Source organism: Ammodytes marinus (assembly GCF_949987685.1).
Source record: "Ammodytes marinus genome assembly, chromosome: 10".
In the NCBI taxonomy this organism is placed as follows: Eukaryota; Metazoa; Chordata; class Actinopteri; order Uranoscopiformes; family Ammodytidae; genus Ammodytes; species Ammodytes marinus.
The window spans coordinates 1,325,314-1,347,474 of NC_137214.1; the positions used below are offsets into that span (position 1 = coordinate 1,325,314).

Here is a 22,161-nt window from a genome sequence, read left to right on the forward strand (position 1 = left end):
CAGAGCTATGTGTTCACATCATACACACACACTATCGGGGTTAACTTTGGCACAACACCAGAACCTCGACCACTTAAGTGCCAAATGTAATTTTCAAAATCAACATTTAGGCCATTATTCTCATAAGTGATACTGTGGTCATGAATTATGTTTAAATAGAGAAAGGTGTGTTTTTAGTTTAATATACAGTTGTGTTCAAAATAATAGCAGTGTGTTTAAAAAAGTGAGGCAAGTTCAAAATCCCTATCATAGCTTTTATTTCCAAACACGCAAATGCATTGGGGACATTGCACATTCTATTCCAAATCCAAATATGAAGAAACATTTGTCAAATGTTTCTTCATCTTTACAGAAAGTAAAGAAAAAGGAATATTAGACTGTTCAAAAAAATAGCAGTGTCTGCATTTTTCTTTACAACTCAAACATTTACTGTATCAACTGAAAAATGCATGAAGATTAATATTATATAGATTAAGACTAATATTTAGTTGTACCTCCGTTTCTGAGAACTGCTTCACATCTGTGTTGCATGGAGTCGACCAATTTATGGCACCTGTGAACAGGTGTTTCAGCCCAGGACGATTGGACTATATTCCACAATTCCTCTGCATTTCTTGGTTTTGCCTCAAAAACAGCATTTTTGATGTCGCCACATAGGTTTTCTATTGGATTAAGGTCCAGGGATTGGGCTGGCCACTCCATAACGTTAATCTTGTTGGTCTGGAACCAAGATCTTGTTCGCTTACCGGGGCCTATTGCATAAAACTAGGGTTGCGTTCCGAATCGCATACTCTTTCTTTTTTCTATTCTACATACTACATCCGACGATAAAAAGAATCTAGTTAGGATGCAGTAGACATACTATTGGGACATACTTTTCTCTCTTATTTCATCATAACATTGCGCCTTGATCTTGCCTCTTGCTTTTATATCCGTCGCATCCCCGTTTGTTTTCATAACATGGACCTATAGGCTTCGTCGATGTTACGTCACTTCACGTGCGCACTGGATTGTGGGTCAGAATCGCCCAAATAGGATGCACTTTTCAACACTAACAATCTTGGCCGCATTAAGTAGACCATCCGGGTATTCTAACCATCCTAAATCTGGCCACAAGAATCGGGACATCCTAAATCTTTTTTCTACATACTATATAGTAGAAAGTATGCGATTCGGAACGCAACCTAGGATAAGGGATTAACCTAGGATTCTTCGGTTATCCTGGCTTGCGTTAGCCATGATCCAGTTGCATATAAGCGGAGGGACATAAGTAACCATGGAGATTTATCCTTTACGTTTAGCCTGGACGGGACCAGGCTAAACGTAAAGGATAAACTTATTCTGTTGCCTGATTGGCTCAGTCAGCTGTCACTCCGATCTGAAATCAAGGTGTTTAATAGTTATTCCATGATCTTCTGTGTTCTGCTTTATTTTCATTAGCCTGTTTTAAGGTACCACATAAAAGACTGCATTGTCATTTAGTTAAATAGTTCTTATTTTTTATTTTATTTAACCTGAACCATTTATAATTAACTTAATTATAATTACATTAAGATGCAATGATTATAATAATGTATGTGATACTCTGTTCATATTGCAAGCTATATTTATACAATTGATCATCGATGGCAGATGACGTTGCATATGTGGGTCAAATAAATTCATCTAAAACAAAATTCAATATCAATGAAAAATAAGAAATTTCTGTAATTGAATTCAAAAAGTGAAACTTAAATATATTCTAGAAATTCATTACACATGAAGTGAAATTAATCTAGAATAAGCATACTTTTCAGGAGGTCGACATTTCTGTATTATAAATCCTTTTTCTGATTGGTTGTATGTAATATTCTAATATTTTGAGATTCTGGATTTTTTATTCCATGATCAATCAATCATCCAAAAAAAAGGCCTGACATATTTCACTATGTGTAATGAATCTATGAAAGTTTCACTTTTTGAATGGACTTTCCATGATATTACATTTTTTATATGCACCTGCAGACTGCTCACTGTCAACTATTTTATCATAAAACAATGCAGGGATATCAAGATGAGTTAGCAGAGAATACATGTTCTGTATGAAATGAACTGCCCCCTGACTTACGGTTTAAACTAGCAAGGCATTGTGGGAAAATGGGCCGTCCTTTCCATTTTTCCATCAGTAAATCTGTGTTCGATCTCTGGGTCTACTTCTGAAAGCTGTGGGCTGGCACTTAACATGACTTACACCTTGTTTGACAAAGCGGGCCCTTTTGATCCTGGATTGGCGTTTATGCAACTGACTGATCCAAAGTGCCCAGGCTAGACTTTGTCAAGGCTGGCTTTATCAATCATCCTGGATATCTTTATTCCACTTTTATGCAATAGGCCCCTGGTTGTGTTTGGGGTCGTTGACTTAACACCCATTTCAAGGGCATTTCCTCTTCAGCATAAGGCAACATGACCTCTTCAAGTATTCTAATGTATCCAAACTGATCCATGGTATGCGATAAATAGACCCGAAACCATAGTATGAGAAACATCCCCATAACATGATGTCTGCGCCACCATGCTTCACTGTCTTCAAAGTGTACTGTGGCTTGAATTGGTGCCGCAAACAGTTTGTCAGACGACCCCCAAACACACCCAATAGGAAAGCTAAATCTTCATGCATTTTTCAGTTGATACAGTAAATGTTTGAGTTGTAAAGAAAAATGCAGACACTGCTATTTTTTTGAACAGTCAAATATTCCTTTTTCTTCACTTTCTGTAAAGATGAAGAAACATTTGACAAATGTTTCTTCATATTTGGATTTGGAATAGAATGTGCAATGTCCCCAATGCATTTGCGTGTTTGGAAATAAAAGCTATGATAAGGATTTTGAACTTGCCTCACTTTTTTAAACACACTGCTATTATTTTGAACACAACTGTATAATGTAGAAGAAAGGTTAATTATTAAAAAAATAACAGTTGGCTTTTAAAATTCATAGCTGTCACCAGACAAATGTGCAACATCATTCACAACTCTCTTCCTGAGATCCTCTGAGATTTCATTTCCTCTTGCCATGTCTGACCTGTATGGGTTCACTTTGGTGAGCCTAAACTGAGCTGGTTTGAGCTCCGTTTTATCTAAGGCCACCCAATTTCTTCCCTAAAGATCTCTCATTACATTTCGATCTGTCCCACCTGATTGTGTTTACCTGCTCCATTTAAGCAATCGAGCTCAGGGTTCACTAACTTTTGCACATAGGGGAGAACGGGGTAATTTGTCACATGGGTTGGATGTCACATTCGTTATATCTCGCCACCAGAGCGCGCTAGCTCTGAAATGTTGATATAAAAAAGGTCCAGAATTGGGATCAGAGGTCACATACATAGACTTCCTTGGAGGAAGACAGCTGCATTTCAGGTGAGAGGATGTTTTGTGTTTTTCATGTCAAATTCAAAATATTTTGCTTCTCAGTATTTTTCTTCTAGGCTTTTACACAATGGGTTTATAACAAAACACTTGTTACCCTCAGAAAGTGTGAAGGGTAAACTATAGTTTAGATTGTGGTTAGCAAGCTAATTAGTTGTCAGATGGTTGTTGGCCTTGATGCTAACAAGAAATTCAAGTTGGGGTTGGTCGTCAAATTTTTTGGGGGGTTGGTTGTCACATGTTATCTCAAGGCTGCAGCCAGAAAAGGAACCCAATAACGAAATAAATTGTCAAGCTGTATCCTCACTGACACCCCAGAGAAGGAAAGAATAGAGCAGGAAAAGGCAGCTAGCAAGCAAAAGAAAAAAGGGAAACAAAATCAAAACAACCCAGTGCATCCCAAACTAGACCAGCTGCCAAGGCTACAGAACGTTATGTAGGCCTATTTGTCAACTTGACAATGCAATTAAACATTCAAATTTGGTTCTGCCTCCTTGCCTTCTTTTTAAGATTTTTCCCATTAAGATAACATTGTGACAAACAACCCCATAGTGTGTGACAACCGACCCCTTGATGGGGTTGGTTGTCACAATGTGTCAGAGTGTCTTTGATGGTAAATTACTTCTTCATTACAATAAGTTGGAAAAAAAGAGAGACACACATTTCTAGCCAACACCTTAAGCTTCAATTTAATGTAGGAATGGCTATTGACAGATGTTTTGGTGATGAGCAATTCTCACTAGAGTAAAAAGTGTGCCTACTTACCCCGTTCTCCCCTACTAACGTTGGCAAAACAATTTGTTTTATTTGACTTTTTTGGCTACACAATTGCTTTCCGGAATTTTTTTTTTTAATTGACAAACACACACTGTTATTTAATATAACAAATACTGGTATTGATAAAAATGAATTAATAATGGTTTAACTAAATACAATTCCAAAAGGCTCAAGGGGTTCACATACTTTTAAGCAGCAATGTATGTGATTTCTTCATTTTTTTAAATTTAATACATTCGCAAAAATCTATTTTTTTTTAAAGTTGTCATTATGGGGTATTATGTGTAGAATTTTGTATTTTATTTAATCCAGCGTTATTCAAGGCTGTAACATAACGAAATGTGGAAAAAGTGAAGCGCTGTGAATACTTTCTGTGTGCACTGTATATTCTGTGGTGTCTGTATATTTTCGGGAGTGCGATCAGACAGTGATAATGGACAATAACTACTACTGTCCTGCTGTCAGCCCCTATAATTATCAGGCAATTGTGAGGTAAGAATGAAGAAATTCAGCATTCTTTTTCATGATTTATTGCAACATGTACAGTATTGACAAAAATAAAAGCAGCATGACAAATGCTTGAAGCAAAAGTGTGGGCCTGAACTGACACACTAGAATGAGTCGGTGCAACAATTATACTTCTCAAATAATAGTCCACAGTAACATGGTGCTTTAAAACAAATAAACATTGCTTTACTTCTTAACATCCATCACTTAGTTACTTAAAGGAATACATATATGGAAATCTGCTTTCATGAGGTGACTACAGCTGTGGTGGGAAGGCAGGTGATACTTCAGAGATTTTAGTGAATTGTTCCTTTACATGTTGCCAAATGAAAACGAGTGGCAGCCTATGGAGCCTGGGTGGTCCCTAACCCCACAGCATTTGCATATGCAGAAAGCAAACTGATGACCTGCCTAGTTTCCAGTGTGAGTCTGGCTTCAGTCAGCCAGTCCTCCACAACTCTCCTAGCTTCTCCTTTCAGCTGGTTGACCAGTTTAGCTGCCAGCTCCAGATCCCCATGCTCTAAGCAGTAGCTGGCGTATGACAGCAGCCTGAATGGGTCTAAATCCTCATTACAGAGCTGGCTGGGTGGGGCTTCCTGTTTGTCCTCAAACAGCAGTGCAGCTTGAAGGTAGGACAGGAAATACTGGTACAAGGAGTTGTGAGATTCATCAATGAGAGCGACCCGTCGAGCCAGAGAGCGGAGGGAGTTGAAGCGTGCGCGGAGAGACGCCTCGCTGTAGACACCACGCTGCAGGGACTCCTCTGGCAGAGCACAGGACAGAGCCAGGGCAAACTGGTTGTCATGGCAGCTGTCCCTCACCACCTGAGCAGCGCCCTCTAGAGGTACGGTGGGCACATCGGTGTCTGCAGTCTTTAGAGTGTAGTTCAGGGCCTCAACAGACAGCCACAGCTGGTGAGCTTTACGGGCCTCCTCCTCTGCTACCACATGGCCTGCATTACAACAACAGGAAGAAGTTTACGTGACAGGGATCAGTAGGGCACAACAACAAAAACCTTAGTTGTCAACTAGTAACATCAATTTATTGTACTTTTCAAAGGCTTCTGCCCTATATCCATTCCTTTACATACTTGAAACAGAAAGTATGTAAAGTTTATTCAGGGCTTTCATTAAACCCTGAATAAATATATTAAACCATATGGTCTAAAGCGATAGGCTGGCCCTCCAGATTATTAGGGTTGATTCATGTTAGGGATGCACCGAAATTTCGGCCACCGAAAAGTGAAAAATATACCGACAATTGACGAACTAAATGACAACAAGGAAATATTTTTTTAAAAGAGCTGCGCGCTTGTAAACAAGTCTGTTCGTGAGCGCGCAGCACGAGCAGTTCTGTAAGGTGCGTGCATGAAAATGTCCGGAGTGGGAGCATTTATTTAAAACTGGATGAAAAACAGCGCAGTGCCGCATAAAACGCTCGAACAAGACTGATGTTAAATCACCTTAGAAACACAAAAGCGATGGTCTTGGTGTGGTGGGTAACGGTGAAATTCAGAGACACCTCGCTGGTGTGAGCCACCGCGTAAAAAAAACTTTGGTTTGAAGGCTAAAGTGATAACCGAGGATATCCTGCCCGTAAGGGATGTTGAGGGGAAAGGCTTCTGCAATCTGATTACATTTCTCGAGCCTGAATACAGAGTGCCATGTCGGCAAACTGACCGCGCAACTAGAGAAAATCTCTAGTGATTTGGTTAAAAAGGCCAGAATTAGCCAAAAGGATACTTTTCATCCGTAGTCAAAAAGTAACCATCACAAACGCATGCATGCAAATAGCCGATGTAATTTGGGTGAGGAATGTTGGGTGGGAGGCTGCAGTAGGTAAAAGATGAGCTGCCTCCTCAACTGCCTCCATGCCAGAGGACTCAGAGGAGCCCTGCTTCTTAAAAGCAGCAGCTGACAGCGAGGTGCTTCGGTGTTCGTATCATTGGGATAGCCCAACACTTATTTCTCTCTTACAACATGTATACCAGTGTTATAGTCTCTGTATTTGAGCATTTATGAATAATAAAAGTCGAGAGAAATAATACAGTTCCGTCTAAAAAATAGTTCCCTAGAACATTGGCTTCAATCGCTGGTTCCATATGTTCGTGTTTAACGTAGAATATGTCTTTTTTTAAAAGTCAGACACTTTAACGTTGAACTCATAAAGGGAGCCTTGTTGTTTAGGTCCGGATACTCAGTTTGCAACACAGGGAAAGCTGAGCGGTTGGGAAAAATCTGGTTGGCATTTTCATGTGGGCGGCAACCGCTTCTTGGTCCAACTACGGCGGTTGTTACTGCCTCCCCTCTGCCACCCTTCCCTCATTTAAATGAATGGAGGCGGCATTATTTGGCCAAACGTTTAGCAATTTGGTCTAGTTTTTCCACAAACGTGTGTGTGTGTGCGTCACATACTGTCTATGGCCTCCTCCATGCCCTTCAGTCTTGCGTAGGCAGTGTTCATATCCAGAGTGAAGTGATCCAGCTGTTCCTGGCTCAGCTGGCGAAAGTGTGTCTCCTGCTCCAGCATCTTACTGCTCATGACCTGAAGCAGCACACAGCAGGAACACATTCACCATGACAGCTACAGTGGAGGCTTCAGCCACCAAGATAACTCAATCTACTCACCGGCCCTGGCCAGTATACAGGTGATACTCATATTAGGGCCCGACCGATATTGATTTTGGAGTGCCGATGCTTTTCAGAGAAAAATTACGATTAAATCGGCCGATTAAAAAAATAAAATAAATCCCCAAGATATATATTGAAAAAACTTACTTTTTTGAACCCTTAAATATATATATACCTTTTACTGTTGAAAATATGTACAGGAACTTTTTCTTTATTGCAATACGCATTGTCTAAAAAAAAATAAAGTGTAACAAATATGTCTAAATTCAGACATTATGTATTTTATCTTACTGCACCAAACCCTCTGGAACTCCCTCCCCCCAAACATCAGCATCTCAGACTCAATAAACTCATTCAAAAGTCACAAACTCACCTCTTTAAGGAAGCATAATGACACCTGACTCCAATTCAAACCTTATTTAAATTTTTTATGTATTTTGTTTTCTTTTTCTACATGTATGATTCTCTATGATGTAAAGTGTCTTTGAATGACCTCCAAAAAAGCTTAAGGTACTGGCCTTTACTTCATTACTTGCTCGTAGGGTTATCTTACTCAAGTGGAAAGATCCTGCTTCTCCTTCCCACTCACATTGGATTAGAGACATTATGGCATGTATGAATTTAGAGAAAATACCACTACCCAGGGATCCGAGAATAAATTTGACAGAATTTGGCGCCCCTTCCTAAATTATTTTAAAAAACCAACAATAACTATAGAAGAGTAGCTACCCCCTCCCCTCTTTTATTTGATTTTATTTGATTTCTTTATGTGTTTTCTTTTTTGTTTGTTTGTTTGTTTTTTCATATTGATTGTTTGTTTTTGTTGCTTGTGGTGTGTGTTTCGTGTTGTTGGGTGTGAGGGTGGGATGTGGGTGGGGTATGTTCGGGAAAAAAAGGGGAAAAAATTTGTACTAGTTGTGCTACAATTCCGTTGTTACTAACATTTAATAAAAAAAACTTTGAAAGAATGACATCCAAAAAAGCACCATATAAATTCTATCAATTATTATTAACTGTCAAGTGATGACCAATGCCTCTGCTATTGGTTGCAGGGGGAACTGTCAAGTGTAAATTGATCCAATGTATTACAACACACCTGCTGCTGCTGTAAATGGGCTATAGCATTAATGCTATTCATTTAGGCTACCTACATGGCAAAAAAACGGCAGATGCCGATAATTCCGAAATATGCGATAATGGCCGATATAGTCGGCCAGCTGATGAATCGGTCGGGCCCTAACTCCCATTATTAGAATATCATGGAAAATTAATTGGAATTGAGGCAAGAATTCATGCAAAAGGGGCCCAAACCAAGCACTGAGTACATATACGGTGATGTTGAACAGATAGAGTGCTGTTTAAAACTAGGAAAGTTATAGTCGCTATGTCACGTGGCGACCGGTGGCAACATGCCCAGTCTATCAACATGAGACAGCAAAGAGAAAAGTCAGACGAATGCATGAGAGTGAAGGGCCAAGCAAGTTTTAGTTAGTTCACAGACACTGCTACTGTCTTTGCACTTGCTACTGAGGAATGCATTTATTAAAAAAAAAAATGTTTAACTATAATTTTTATTATTTTGAAAACAGTAGGACTATAGGCTACTAGCTTAGTACAAGCTTTATATTTTATATTTTCAATTATTCTTAATATGGTTATGTTTTGAATTGAGATATACGGGTATTAAAAATATAAAAAATATTGAATTTCCCTTGAAATCCAAGCAAGTAGAATCATAATACCATTTATTTATTATATCACATCGCAAATTGCAATATTGGCCACTATAATCACAATCGCACAATTTCTCCAAATCGCGCTGAACTATTTGGGTGCTGGTGCACCTAGATGAAAAGTCAGTGTTGAGCCTTGCTTGTGTACAGACCTGCTCAGCATCAGCTCTCAGCTCCTGCTCCTGCACTTTGAGGACATCTTGGACATGGTCTGTATGAGCAGCAGCCTGACGCCGCAGCTGAGTCCTCATCTCTGCCTCCATCACTTCTCTCAACTCAGACAGCTTCACCCACACACAAATACAAACATGGATTGATATTACTGTTACACTGATAATACCGTCACAGTAGCCAGTGCACAATCCCTTCCTATGAGACAGCAGTGTGTGTGTATGCATGTTGTACCTTCCTCTCCTGCTCCAGCCGGGCCTCCTCTCTGATGTGCAGCAGGGCTGTGCTGACAGCACTCTCCAGAGCCTTCTGGTCTTCTAGCTGCTGCTGCTGCAGCGCTGCATCGATGTGGATCTGCTCTCTGACCCTCTGCTCTGCCAGCTCTCTGTTCAGCTGGTCAATGCGCCGGTGTGCGTGGGCGATCAGGGCGTTCAGGTCATCGGCTGACAGTTTACCAGCTAACACAAGAACACACAATTATTTGACAAATATTTCTCTTATTCATCCTCATCATAGACAGCATAAATGTGTACAGAATATTTAATAGTATAGAGGACACATTGTACAGATATGTATATTATTGTATTTATTTATATTAGTAAACTTCCACTAAGGCGATCCATCTTACATTATAACGCAAACATATCATTTCTTTAACTGTGCTACATACATTGACTTCTGTCATTTTACGTAGAACGTTACAGTTTTTTTCGATCGCTAAACCACAGTAGGCACAACTGTAGCTCAATGTGCAAAACTCTAACTACAGTCTGCACTACCAACAGTCACTGGAGCTGAACAGTTCACTTCACCTGCAAAATAGACTCATTTCAGCAAACACTATGAATTGTCCTCACTGAAATAACACACACTGTCACTCAGAATATGCTCAGAGTACAAACACTAGCATCAAACCCCAATACACAAATTACACACTTTTAATCTTTACAGTTTGAATAATTTGAGTTATTTCACACAAATTACGTAATATTTTCTTTGATGAAAGGGTGAAATTATTTCACATGAAATTGTTTATTTTATAACATACCAGTTTTTTTTAGGAAAACAAAAAGAAATGAAAATCAGAAGTTTGCTTCAATAGATACAAATTTTGTATATTTTATTGAAAACATTTCCAAATGTAGAATTTATCTGTGTAAGTATTCTATAATTGTAATACAGAAATCTATCCTGTAATGTTGTAATTTACTGTAAGGATGCAACTCTAAGCTGTTTGTTTGCTGGAAAATTCGTATTACAGATGCAACTTTAGATTTTTGCAGGTTGGGTTGCACTCTCAACCCTGCCTCTCTCAATGAGAGACCATGATTCACAACAGGGTCTATCAGTGTAGCCCTTACTGTATTTCATCAGACATTACAGCTCTGTCTTCCTCCACACATCCACACTCTCACTCTTCTACCTCGAACAACCTGTCTTGATTGGTCCATTTACAAAAAAATATATATTTTTGAGTTTTCCCTTTATACTGTATATGTTCACTAACAAGTCTAAAACAAGACACCTTCTTAGTGTTTCAGTTGAAATTGCAATCTGCAGTGTTTGAAAGGCATTCATTCTGTTTTGAATGTGTGGTTTACAGTTGTGGCAGTAGTGTGTTAGCGTTTGAAAAAAAGTGCTGGAAATCCACAGTGTTGTGCAGGCTGTGGTTAAGCCATGAGATAGGTGTGTAGAGTTTTGAAAATTGTGTTTTATCAATGAAAAACGAGCTAGAGTTTGGTCCGAATTAACCGCTGCTCTGCATACTGTTGTTAGAGTTTTGCACTTGTCGCTCCAGTTGTGTCCACTGTGGTTTAGCAATCGAAAAAAACTGTAATTGGTTATGCCAGTGAAGGGCCATTTTCCTAATCTGCTTTTTGTATCCATTCATAGTTGCCTGTCTTTACGAACACGCCTTATGGAAGCGATTCTCCACCCCCTATGCTGGTTCATGGACTCGTTTCCATAATAATAATAATAATAAAAATAATAAAATGTACGTGTTTATTTTTCAAACCTATTCCATCCAAACGTAAATAAATCAATCAAAATGTGTTTCTTTGAGTGGAAGCCTTGTGATTGCTTGGCAGCTTATTGGTTCTGGACATTGGCTATGTATCTGATGGACAGCATAGTGGGCCTCATTTATCAACCGTGCGTACACCAGAAAAGTAGGTGTAAGCACATTTCCACGCAAACCTCGGCATTTATCAATTTGGACGTGAGCGTAGGGTACGCTCAAATCTCACGCTCTGGCGTAAACTACGAAGCAAACTCAACAGAGCCTGGCTCTCTTTTCTTGATCTGGTTCAACATAACACATACCCTCGCTCAGAGCTGACCGGTATCACGAAGGCAGTTATCAACCTCTTATGTTGAACGAGGGTTTCAGCTTCAGGCTCTGTGCGCGTCCCCATGAAAGGGGGCGTTTGACCCGTCATTTGACTCTGCTTCCGCACAGACTGGACTGATCTTGTGCCGCTAACTTTACACAAACGGACTGATTGCGAGCAGCTGAGTAAAAAAAAAAAAAAAAAAGTGTGTCGCTGACTTCACTCGAGGAAGAGTTTGTCAGTCTGAATGATCACAAACAGAGAGAGCCGAAAAAAAACTCTTACTGCAAATAAGGAGAGAGTGGAATGCTGTCAGAAAATTGGGCTAGCCTACTGAATTGATTCATTTATTTTACAGATCGTTCTCGCAGTGACATTATAAAGCAATTAAAGGTTGAACTCGGATTTAAACAGTACACCATTTAGTCTAATTGATAGTCCTACACTTAAGAATGTGATTTAAGTCTGACACTGTCCACAAATGAATAGCATATGTGGAACATCACTTTAGTTTAGGGCCACATCAAAATGAATAACATTTTGATTTAGATTTAGGCTAATAGCCCTTTATTTGCATCTTATAAATACCAATAAAATAAATAGCCTAGATACAAAACCTGTAGTCTGTATTTTCCGGACAAATATGAATCTACTGTGAGAAGCTTAACCTGCGAGTCGGCAGCGATGTCCGAACTGTGACAGCTGTCACCTGTCACGTCCCAACTGTAATCGCTACTGATGAAAAGAAAGAAGCCTACAGTGAAATAATGTTGCAACCTGTAATTTTATAGAACGCTTTATTAAGAGCCAGTGTGTGTAGATCGCCAGGTAAAATCATTTGAGGTGAGAGCATGGCGGATTTCAAAATGTGTAGTTTCCTTAAAGGGCAGCGCTCTAAGAGCCGAATTTAAGCTCAAACTCTGGAACAAAAACTGGTCTGGGCAGGTTGGCCGTGCAGCCTCTGTTACCACGGTGATCTAGCCAGGTAGAAAGAGAGCCACCTTTCGTGATACTGAAAACTCTGGCTTTAGACCGCTTTAGACTCAACAGACCTCGCTCAGCCCTTAATCTCGCTTTGTAGTATACCCCTCAGCTCTCACATCGTGTACGCAAGTTTGAAAACAGCATTTACTTGCAGTGCCGGCTGTGCCGGATAGCCGATGACTTTGGAGGGCAATTGTTAGTACTAATGCAGTGTTTGCTCAGACCGAGATAAACATATTAAAGCGGCTACGAGTAACATTTAAATATCTTTTAAACAGCCTCATGTTTCCTCTGATAATCATAAATTACCTTTAACAGCAAACGGGACCATCAGTGCAAAGAAAGACGTTTTTATATAGTTTTTATTACTGCTTTTGGTCTGGTCGCACACCCAGTCCGATTTTCGGTTCGCTCGTGCAGGCTCTATGGTCACATATCCGTATTGGTTGCAGATTTCAGTGTGGCGCTGCAGCGTGATTTGAGAAGCCTATCCCTCTAGGTGAGGGAAGGGGAGCGGGAGCCTTGTTTGAGACAGTTATTTGTCGTCACAATGACTGGTAACGAGGCTGAACCATCAAAGAAAAAAAGAGAATGCAATGAAGAAAAGCGAAAAGAGAGAGTGACTACGGGCGGGACGAGGACGTTGCCAAGCAACGTGTATACAATTTCACGAGAGCGAAACTAGACTGTGTTTACTCCTAAATGAATGAGCGGTTGGTACTAACACAACGTTTGCTTTGCTTCACCATCATCAGATAACCATTATCTGAAATAGTCATTATTTACATCAACAACACAAACACATTACCTCATCGTGATCCATACAAACTGCCGTCTCTCTTTCATTCGCTTTCTGTGAGGACACAGCTCCGTGAGAGAGGGTAGTTAGGTGACGCTGCTGCATCAACTCATTGCAATCAGGTGTGTACTGACTGGCATTAGTTGATGCAGTGTCAAAACCACTCTCACGGAGCCGAAAAGAGTCCTCACACTTTCAACACACGTACATGCACTATATTGCGCCCTTCTCAGTTCACACTCGCGCGCCTGGCACGAGCATTTGCGACAGCGGGCGTCGTAAAAATACTACCGCTTTTGTCCAAAGGGGACGCCAACGTGCCATCTTACTCGTAGTGCCTTTAAGCACTTAAAAATGTACAGCATGGTGTGCAACTGAGTAGGAGCGCTGATTCAATAGTGCGCACACGCGCCACTTTGGAGCGCTGCATTGGACTGCGTAAGGGTAGTTGTCTCTGACTTGGAGCAGCTGGGGGGACTCTGGGGGGAATCTATGAAGCACGGGGGCTGCATAGATTCATCGCTTCTATAATGTTAGGCTAAGTATTAAATATGTAGGCTATGCAAGTAGTATGCTGCTCTTGATGATAAAAATACACGGAACAACATTCAGCCTTACATTTGACTTATTTGACGCACTTTTGAGATTTTAGTGAGAGATTTATTTCCACCATTAACCGGCAAGTTTCGGCTTGTTTTTCCGATCCCGGACCTAGGCAGTAATGGTCTAGTATCGGTGGTGGAGCAGGACGGTGGGCGCTCTCACAGCTGGTGGTTACCTGGCCCTGTGGAGGTTAATACAGGTCGCTGACGGCTGACCACTCGTGCCAAGCGCATTTGTCATAGGCTACAGTAAAACGCAAAATGTGTTATTTTTAGTTTTTAAAACGCTTTAGAGCAGTGCTATCTGAAAGGACCAATACATTCTAATCATTCAAACCTCTGCAGACGCGTACTTATTTCAATGGGGGAAAAACAAGACAGCGTTAAGGGTTTAATATTTATACATTATCGGACAGTTAGTGTGTCTGTTTCTCCTCCACCACTGATGCCCGCACCTCCAGCTGGTGTTGCATTTCAGAGCAGCAACATGCTTTTTTAGTTGCGATTTTTAATTCAGACCATTTTTTCTGAGCTATTTTATATCATTTGATCGATAACACTGATGTAAACCTAAAATACACCAATCAGCTGGAGATCGTTTGTCAACACAACGCTGTTGACCGCAGCAGTTATTTCCTTCCTAACTGCTGCCTTCTGACGTTCTTTGATGCCGCTTGTAATGCTCCGAAATTAAACCTTTTTTTTTTTTCTACTTTCGCTGTTATGCTGTCAATTTCTACTTCAGAGAAGTTCCTCTTCTTTGCATATCCATGTCGTAAAACCTCTGGGCGAGGCCTCTAAATTGAGATAATATAGGGGCGTGATATTCAAATTATGATTGTTTTTGTATCAATGCTGATCTGGCGTACGCTGAGATTGGCGAGGTACGACAGTTTGATAAATCTCACGTGATACCTGGCGTATGGTGATATTTGCGCCAGGATCTGCACCAGTTTCCACACAAGTTCGATAAATGAGGCCCATTGTGAGGATGCTGTGTGAAGTAGCAGGTAATACGTCCATAGTACAGAGATCAAAGCACTCAGCCAACTCCCACAGCCCGTTTCATTGTGGACTGTTCAGGTAAAAGAAACGGCGATGCCCAACCCGACTTTACTGGCAGCACGATGCAACAGTCAGCTCAGTAGTCTCCCCCCACGAGACATGCACGGTGCTGTCAGAGCGCACCGAAAGCACTCAAGTACATTTTTCCTCCCAGTGAGGAAAAAAGAATATTCTCAATTTAAATAATCCGTTTGAAATTCACATTAACTTTTGTGAGCGCTTCATGATCTGATCATCAGTTCACTTTGGCTTGGGAACACATTCCCTATTTTCTATGCATCTAATGGAAGGCTAGTACAGTGTCAAATGTATTTGCCTTTGTTGCACCTACTACATAATATAGCCTACAACAACAACACACACACTTTGTAAACTAACCACGGTGTAATGGCACTTTTGTTTTGCTTTTGCTCTAACCACTACACCACAAGAGCGACTGTTTATCTATTGACTGGATAATTTAGTCAAATATCATGTCCTTCCTGTACTATTTAATAAACGGTCAAAGTGTTACCATATTGAATCACTTTATTAACACTGTGTGTGTGGATCTTACTGAGGCCCTTCCAGTTGGCCTGGATCTCTGGAGTAAGGCTGCTTACTTCCCTCTGAAACTGTTGTTTGGCTTCATTGACCAGTTCGCTGTACTGGGAGACAATCTTGGCTTCTGACTCTGCAGACTGCACCTATACACACAAACAGACAGACACACAGTTGATCAGGAGTATGTACAGGCTTTAACGGCTTGGCACACTGTTTAGTCTCTCTATTCTCCTCTCATTCATGAGTGTTTACGTTTCAGTTTAGGTAGCATCTGTCTGTGTGTGTGTGTTTTTAGGGCGCACTCACACTAGGCCCTCTCTTCCGTGCCAGAGCTCATTTGCATACTAAAGTCTAGAACGTTTGGCTAGTGTGACCACGCCATCCGTATTCCAATAATCTTCCTGCAGCACGGAACAGGCAAACGTGCAGATAATTGGTTCTATCTGTCATTTGAATGTTCATTAAAACATTATGAATTATATGTTGCATTTGATCAGAGTTACTTTCAAGTGGTTAGAAACAACATGTGCTTAATTAGTTTTGGAATATGTTGTTTTCAAGCTAGCTGTCAGGATTCTAACTGTTACAACATGTGTTGTTATGGTAGTTTCAGAGTGGAAAAAGTAAGTGGATCAGTTTACCCCATTGAATTCTCTGGTCTGGCTCAGTGTACCCCTAAGCTCGGGTAAAGTGAAACACATGACAACTTTTTTTTTAAACAATCATATTTTCACTGCCCTTCGTCATGAATACATTCTGACAATTTCCATTTCTAGGAAACATCCTGAATTAATGGGAAATGTGTTAATTTTACTGATAAATCATTTCAGCTTGCTTAGAGGGGAGCAAATGTAAAAAGGTCTCATTAATGCTCGTTCAAAGGTAATGAACGAACATCACCTTGTTCATTACCTTTGAGCGAGGTAATGTGAGACATCATTTATTTTATCTCAGGATGGCCTATTTTGGTGTGTGTCTCTTTAAAAAGAACGAGTTGCTTCTCCCCCCCGCCCCTGTCAGGAACCAACCCTGCCCTCTGGTCGTGGTCCCTGTAGTCAATGCAATGCAATGCTTGTGTTACCATGGTTGTTTACTTTATGAGAAGAAATGACATGTCTAGTAACGCAGGAGCTCAGCCATACTTTGAACAGTTTGACATAAAAAAACCCTTGTCTTCATGAAAGACAATCTTCATACCGATGCACTGACAGCCACAAGTTAATCGAAAGGACATGTTCACAATCAAAATGCAGCAAAAGCTGGATGCTATTGCGAAGCTACTTGTGAGCTAAAGGCTACAAATGACAGTCAGCCGATTTAAAACCATTGAAAACATTAGCTTTACAGTTTGATTTCTACTCTAAGAGCTTCCTATCTTCGTCTTGTAAAAAAACGATGCTTTATTAGAGTGCAATGGGTAAGCAGAGTTAGTGGATTATGAGCAAAAGGCTTCTGTGTTGGTTAATGCAACACTCAGCGTGCCTTGCTTAACTATGGCTTCTTGCCGCTTAGAGGGAAAAACAATATGGCGGTTGCTGGGGGCCGTGGACCAATAAGAAATAGGGGTGGGCTTATCGTAGACTATTGCACGCTGGAAGTTCCTGTTTATTAATGTGGGGGGAGGTGGCTTCCCCATTTCCGACGTCAGAACCGGGGAAATTCTGAACAGAGTATATTGGGGAGGTTTTCAGAAAGGGGGAGGGTGAGAAAAGGAGAGTTTTTTTTGTTGTTGATACTTTGGCGGTCTCTAGCCACACCGTGGACCCATATTTATGTTATAAAAACATTGAAAAAGTGCACTTTGCATAATATGGGAACTTTAATGATGATCATTGTAATGTGTGTGAATTGTATGTAATTGTGTAAATTTTTTTAATTATTGATTTGTGATTTGCTGCAACCTGCCCTCTTCTCCTGCCCCACAGGGACCAAAATGGAAATAAGCCTTCGGGCTTTATTGTGTCATTCCTGACGATGTATTTCAGAGTGCTGTTCATATTTTATATCAAAATGGTCAAATAAAATCAATCAATCAATCCTTACCTTGGTGAAGACTTTGTCCAAGTCCACCACCATATTATGGAGATTCTCCTCTGCGGCTAACACCAGTGGGCGAACAGCAGACACCTTCAACCCTTTAGACTTGTCTATCACTGACCTCAGACTGTCCAAGGCTTCCCTACAGGGAAAGAAACAAAGGAGAGTTGGGTTGGAAAACAGGTGACAGGCTCACTTACTCTTTCCTGGATGCGTGCAATGTGACGTGGCCTATGACTGATCAGTCAATTATAGATATACTTGATATACTTCACTTTAGAACATCGGTAGTAATTAGTAGTACACTTTCTAAAACATGTATGAAAGAAACAGCATATCCGTTTAAATCAGAAGAAATTATTAAATACATTATAAAAAAGGTGAGATGTGTCTTACTTGGCTTTTAGCAAAGCAGTTCCAGCATCATTCACAGCACCAGTTCTATCAGCAAGGGCAGCTTCTAGATCCTTCCACTGGGCGGACTTCTCCTGAGGTGGAACCTGGATTTATAACAACTGGAATTACTCTACTGCCAAGCAATAATGCTGTCTATTAAGCTTCACACCAAAAGTAAGTAAGTAAGTAATCAAGCTTTATTTATAGAGCGCCCTTCACAGACCAGGGTCACAAGGCGCTTCACAATGCGCTTTACATATCTTAACACACATTTTATACACACACTCAAACACCGATGGCAGTAGCTGCCATGCAAGGCGCTTTCTGAACCACCGGGAGCAATTTGGGGTTCAGTGTCTTGCCCAGGGACACTTCGACATGTGGCGGATAGGCGGGGAATCGAACCTCCGACCCTGCACTCCAGAGGCGATCTCCCTACCCACTTCGCCACTGCCGCCAAAGAATGTGCTTGTAAAATGTTTAGTAGTTAGGTCTAGGGAAATGTAACTACCACTGACTCTTAAAGCTGTACCAGCTTCTAACAGTTCAACATGTATATAGAAAACCTTTGCTTGCCAACAACAAGAGGCCATACTTGAGTCCCAGTGTCACTTCACTGGTTTGGTGGCCAACCCAATATGAGCCTCTTCCCCAAACTGTGCACTTCCTTTAGTCTTGATATGGACACTTAACTCCTGTGTATGTACCTCTACTCTGCCTGAGTTTCTGCATTCTGACAGGCTTATATTAGATAAGATCTGTCCTCTGCAAGTTTTACAACAAATTAGAACTGTGATTGTGTTTGTGACTAAAGGCAAGAGCCATACAGCTCTCTGAAAGTTTTGCTCTTTATATTGTAGCTACAGCACATACTGTGTGTTCCTACACTGCGTTCCAAATTATAATGCAAATGATATTTTTCTCAGATTTTCCTAAATAGTCGATGCAAATGACAGTCAGTATAATTTTCAAGTCATCAACCGTTAGAGTATTCAAATGTTATTGAACAAACCTCCCAATAATAACAGTATTTTTTTCAAAAATAAAAAACTCAAAATGCACCGTTCCAAATTATTATGCACAACGGAGTTTCAAAACATTTTATAGGTTGTAAATAACTAAAAATGGTCATTTGTTGAATTTGCAGCATTAGGAGGTCATTTTTAGTGAGATCAAAATCTATTTAAATCAAAAACATCTTAACAGGCCAAGTTACATGTCAACATAGGACCCCCTCTTTGATATTACCTTCACAATTCTTGCATCCATTGAACTTGTGAGTTTTTGGAGAGTTTCTGCTTGAATATCTTTGCAGGATGCCAGAATAGCCTCCGAGTTTTACTGGCCCCTTGTATATTTTCACTGGCCTTGCAGACACTTTTTTTTTTTTCATAATTTAGTGTCAATAATTTAAAAAAAAAAAGATTATCTAAAGGGAATATCTATACTGTAACAGTATAGATTTGGTTATTTTTATTTTAGTTAATGATATGAAATATTGATATTGCTCATACACATAATATAAAACCAGGCAAACATATTGAATTTGAAGCCTACAACTGAAAGTATGTGGAAGGCGTGGGCCAGTATTTTAAAGTCCAGAAGTTTGATGATTGTTTTTATTCTTGAATTTGGGCAGTTTAATGAATAGTTCACTTGCATAAATCATTTTCAAACGTAAAAAAAATAAGAGATGAAGGTCTGATCAGTCTTTGTGGTGTAGTAGTGTTTACTACTTTCTCTATGCATTAGGGATGTGAATGTGTCAAAACAATGACCGGTTTTCCACTCGTGCTCAAGTTGACTTTAAAAATAGAAATCCAAAAATCAGAAGGTCATACCGTTTTTTTTTAAATGGGATATGTCACCGTGTATGCGAGTTCACGTCTGGTCGTGATCGTGAGCGCGCTGCAGGAGCGTCACTTCTACATGAAGTGTCAGCTTCACATAAAGGCCGAATTCCACCGGCTGCATCTCCGGTCCTTCTCCGCTCCAGCACGGCAGAAACAAAAATAGAATTAAGAGCAGTCAGTGGGTGAGTTTCCACCACGGCCGCTGCGCCGTCTCTCTGCTCCGCTGCTGCTCCAGCTCTCCGGTGAAATACGCAGTGCTTCTATTTCTGCCGGATGCCTGAGCTCACCGCATCAATTTAGCACAGAACACATCGAGATAGACAGGAACACAAGCGCCGACAAAACAATAAAACCTCCGGTTAATTTTCAAAATAAGACACTCGGTGTTCACTGCAGGTGACATTCTCAAAACAGTGACACATACAAGCATGTCCACTGTTCTTTTACTCGTTCGGATGGGAATAATAACCTTCCGTGCGTTCGTTGTTGTGTAAATACCATATAGGAGAATCATATTATCAAGAGCGATCGCCCGTCACTTTTATTACCGCGGGAACTCCTCGTTCTCGCGACTCCAGCTGTTCAGCGGAGCTGGCCGTGCCTGCTTTGAAAACGGAGCCGGTGGGTATTGCCGGACGTGAGCGCACGGAGCAAAACCGTTGGACACCGCACCCGCAGCCAGTGGAATTCCGGGGTAAGAGTCCGGTGTGGGACCATTTGTTCACTATTGATGAAAAACAATGCAGTGCAAAATATGCAGCATAAGTTAAACGCTCGTCTAAGACTATGATGTTAAATCACCTTAGAAACACAGAATGTCTTCGTCCGAGCGAAGCAGCGTTTCACCGTGAGATATCGCCAGTGAGTGAGTGAGCCGCCGCGCAGAAGAACTCCGGGGTTTGTGGCTAAAATTATAACCTGGGATATTCTCCCCGTTAGCGATTTCAATGGGAAAGACTTCCGCAATCTGATTGTGATTGTATAGATGTACAATCAAATCGCGGAAGTTTTAGACATACAATCAGAGCCTGAAAACACAGAGCCATGTCGGCAGACAAACTGCGCACTGTCCAGTGAGCTGAGTCCCGCAGTTTGTTTCTGTCTACATCCGACACAATTACAATCACCAGCGATGCATATTTAAATAAAGCCTCTCATTTGTATTACCATTGGGGCTTTGATGCAAATACTGTAACATTACGGCGGCAGCTAAAGGAAAAGCGCAGAGATCACTTCATTTTCTGCACCTCAACCTCTGCTGTGGGAAGAAAAAAAGGGGTCAAAGTAAGTCGACTGATTTGTCGACTCGCAGCCGGACGGTATGCAGCTCTGCCAACGGAGCGAGAGTGCGTTTGCTTGTTGCTCCGTCTGTCAAAACGCCCACGCATCGTTTGAACACTGGCCTTTCATTAAGAAATATATTTTATATTATGTTTATTATATTGATAAACACTGCTTTCATTACGGCTCTCAACGCGCATTTCAATGAACCATGATGTAGTCTACAAAAAGATACTGAACTGTGATTGGCCGTTACTGGCCCGGGCGGGACAGTGACTGGCCAATCAACTTGCCCTGCATATGATTTTACTGGCCCAGGGCCAGCGGGCCATTGGTTATGTCGAACCCTGCAACCTCATAGATGTCTTGCTCGAGGATGCTCCAAAGGTTCTCAATAGGGTTGAGGTCAGGGGAAGATGGGGCCACACCATTAGGTTCTCTCCTTTTATGCCGATAGCATCCAATGACACAGAGGTATTCTTTGCTGCATGAGATGGTGCATTGTAATTCATGAAGATGATTTTACTACAGAAGGCACGGTTCTTTTTTTTGTACCACGGAAGAAAGTGGTCAGTCAGAAACTCAACATACTTTGCCGAGGTAATTTTCACACCGTCAGGGACCCTAAAAGGGCCTACCAGCTCTCTCTCCATGATTCCGGCCCAAAACATGACTTCGCCACCTCCTTGCTGACGTCGCAGCCTTGTTGGGACATGGTGACCATTCACCGACCATCCACTACTCCATCCATCTGGACCATCCAGGGCTGCACAGCACTCATCAGTAAACAAGACTGTTTGAAAATTAGTCTTCATGTATTTCGGAGCCCAGTGCAACCGTTTCTGCTTGTGAGCATCGTTTAGGGGTGGCCGAATTATAGGTTTATGCACAACTGCAAACCTCTGGAGGATCCTACACCTTGAGGTTTGCAGGACTCCAGAGGCACCAGAAGCTTTAAATACCTGTCTGCTGCTCTGTAACGGCATTTTAGCAGCTGCTCTCCTAATCCAATGAATTTGCCTGGCAGAAATCTTCCTCATTATGCCT

At 41.0% G+C, this 22,161-nt stretch overlaps 1 protein-coding gene across 2 annotated transcripts in view; it reads right to left on the reverse strand.

Annotated features, from left to right (window-relative positions):
* Positions 1-4,700: 4,700 nt before the first annotated feature.
* The window catches only part of immt (inner membrane protein, mitochondrial (mitofilin)), a 39,799-nt gene continuing 22,338 nt past the window's right edge, over positions 4,701-22,161 (reverse strand). For both annotated transcript variants that reach the window (XM_080035372.1, XM_080035371.1), the window contains exons 8-14: positions 17,981-18,084; positions 17,591-17,726; positions 15,561-15,690; positions 9,456-9,679; positions 9,203-9,334; positions 7,102-7,231; positions 4,701-5,639 (exon numbers count right to left, since the gene is read on the reverse strand). In XM_080035372.1, coding sequence (XP_079891498.1) covers positions 5,032-5,639; positions 7,102-7,231; positions 9,203-9,334; positions 9,456-9,679; positions 15,561-15,690; positions 17,591-17,726; positions 17,981-18,084 — 1,464 coding nt within the window. In that variant the 3' untranslated portion in view covers positions 4,701-5,031. The remainder of the gene's footprint in view (positions 5,640-7,101; positions 7,232-9,202; positions 9,335-9,455; positions 9,680-15,560; positions 15,691-17,590; positions 17,727-17,980; positions 18,085-22,161) is intronic.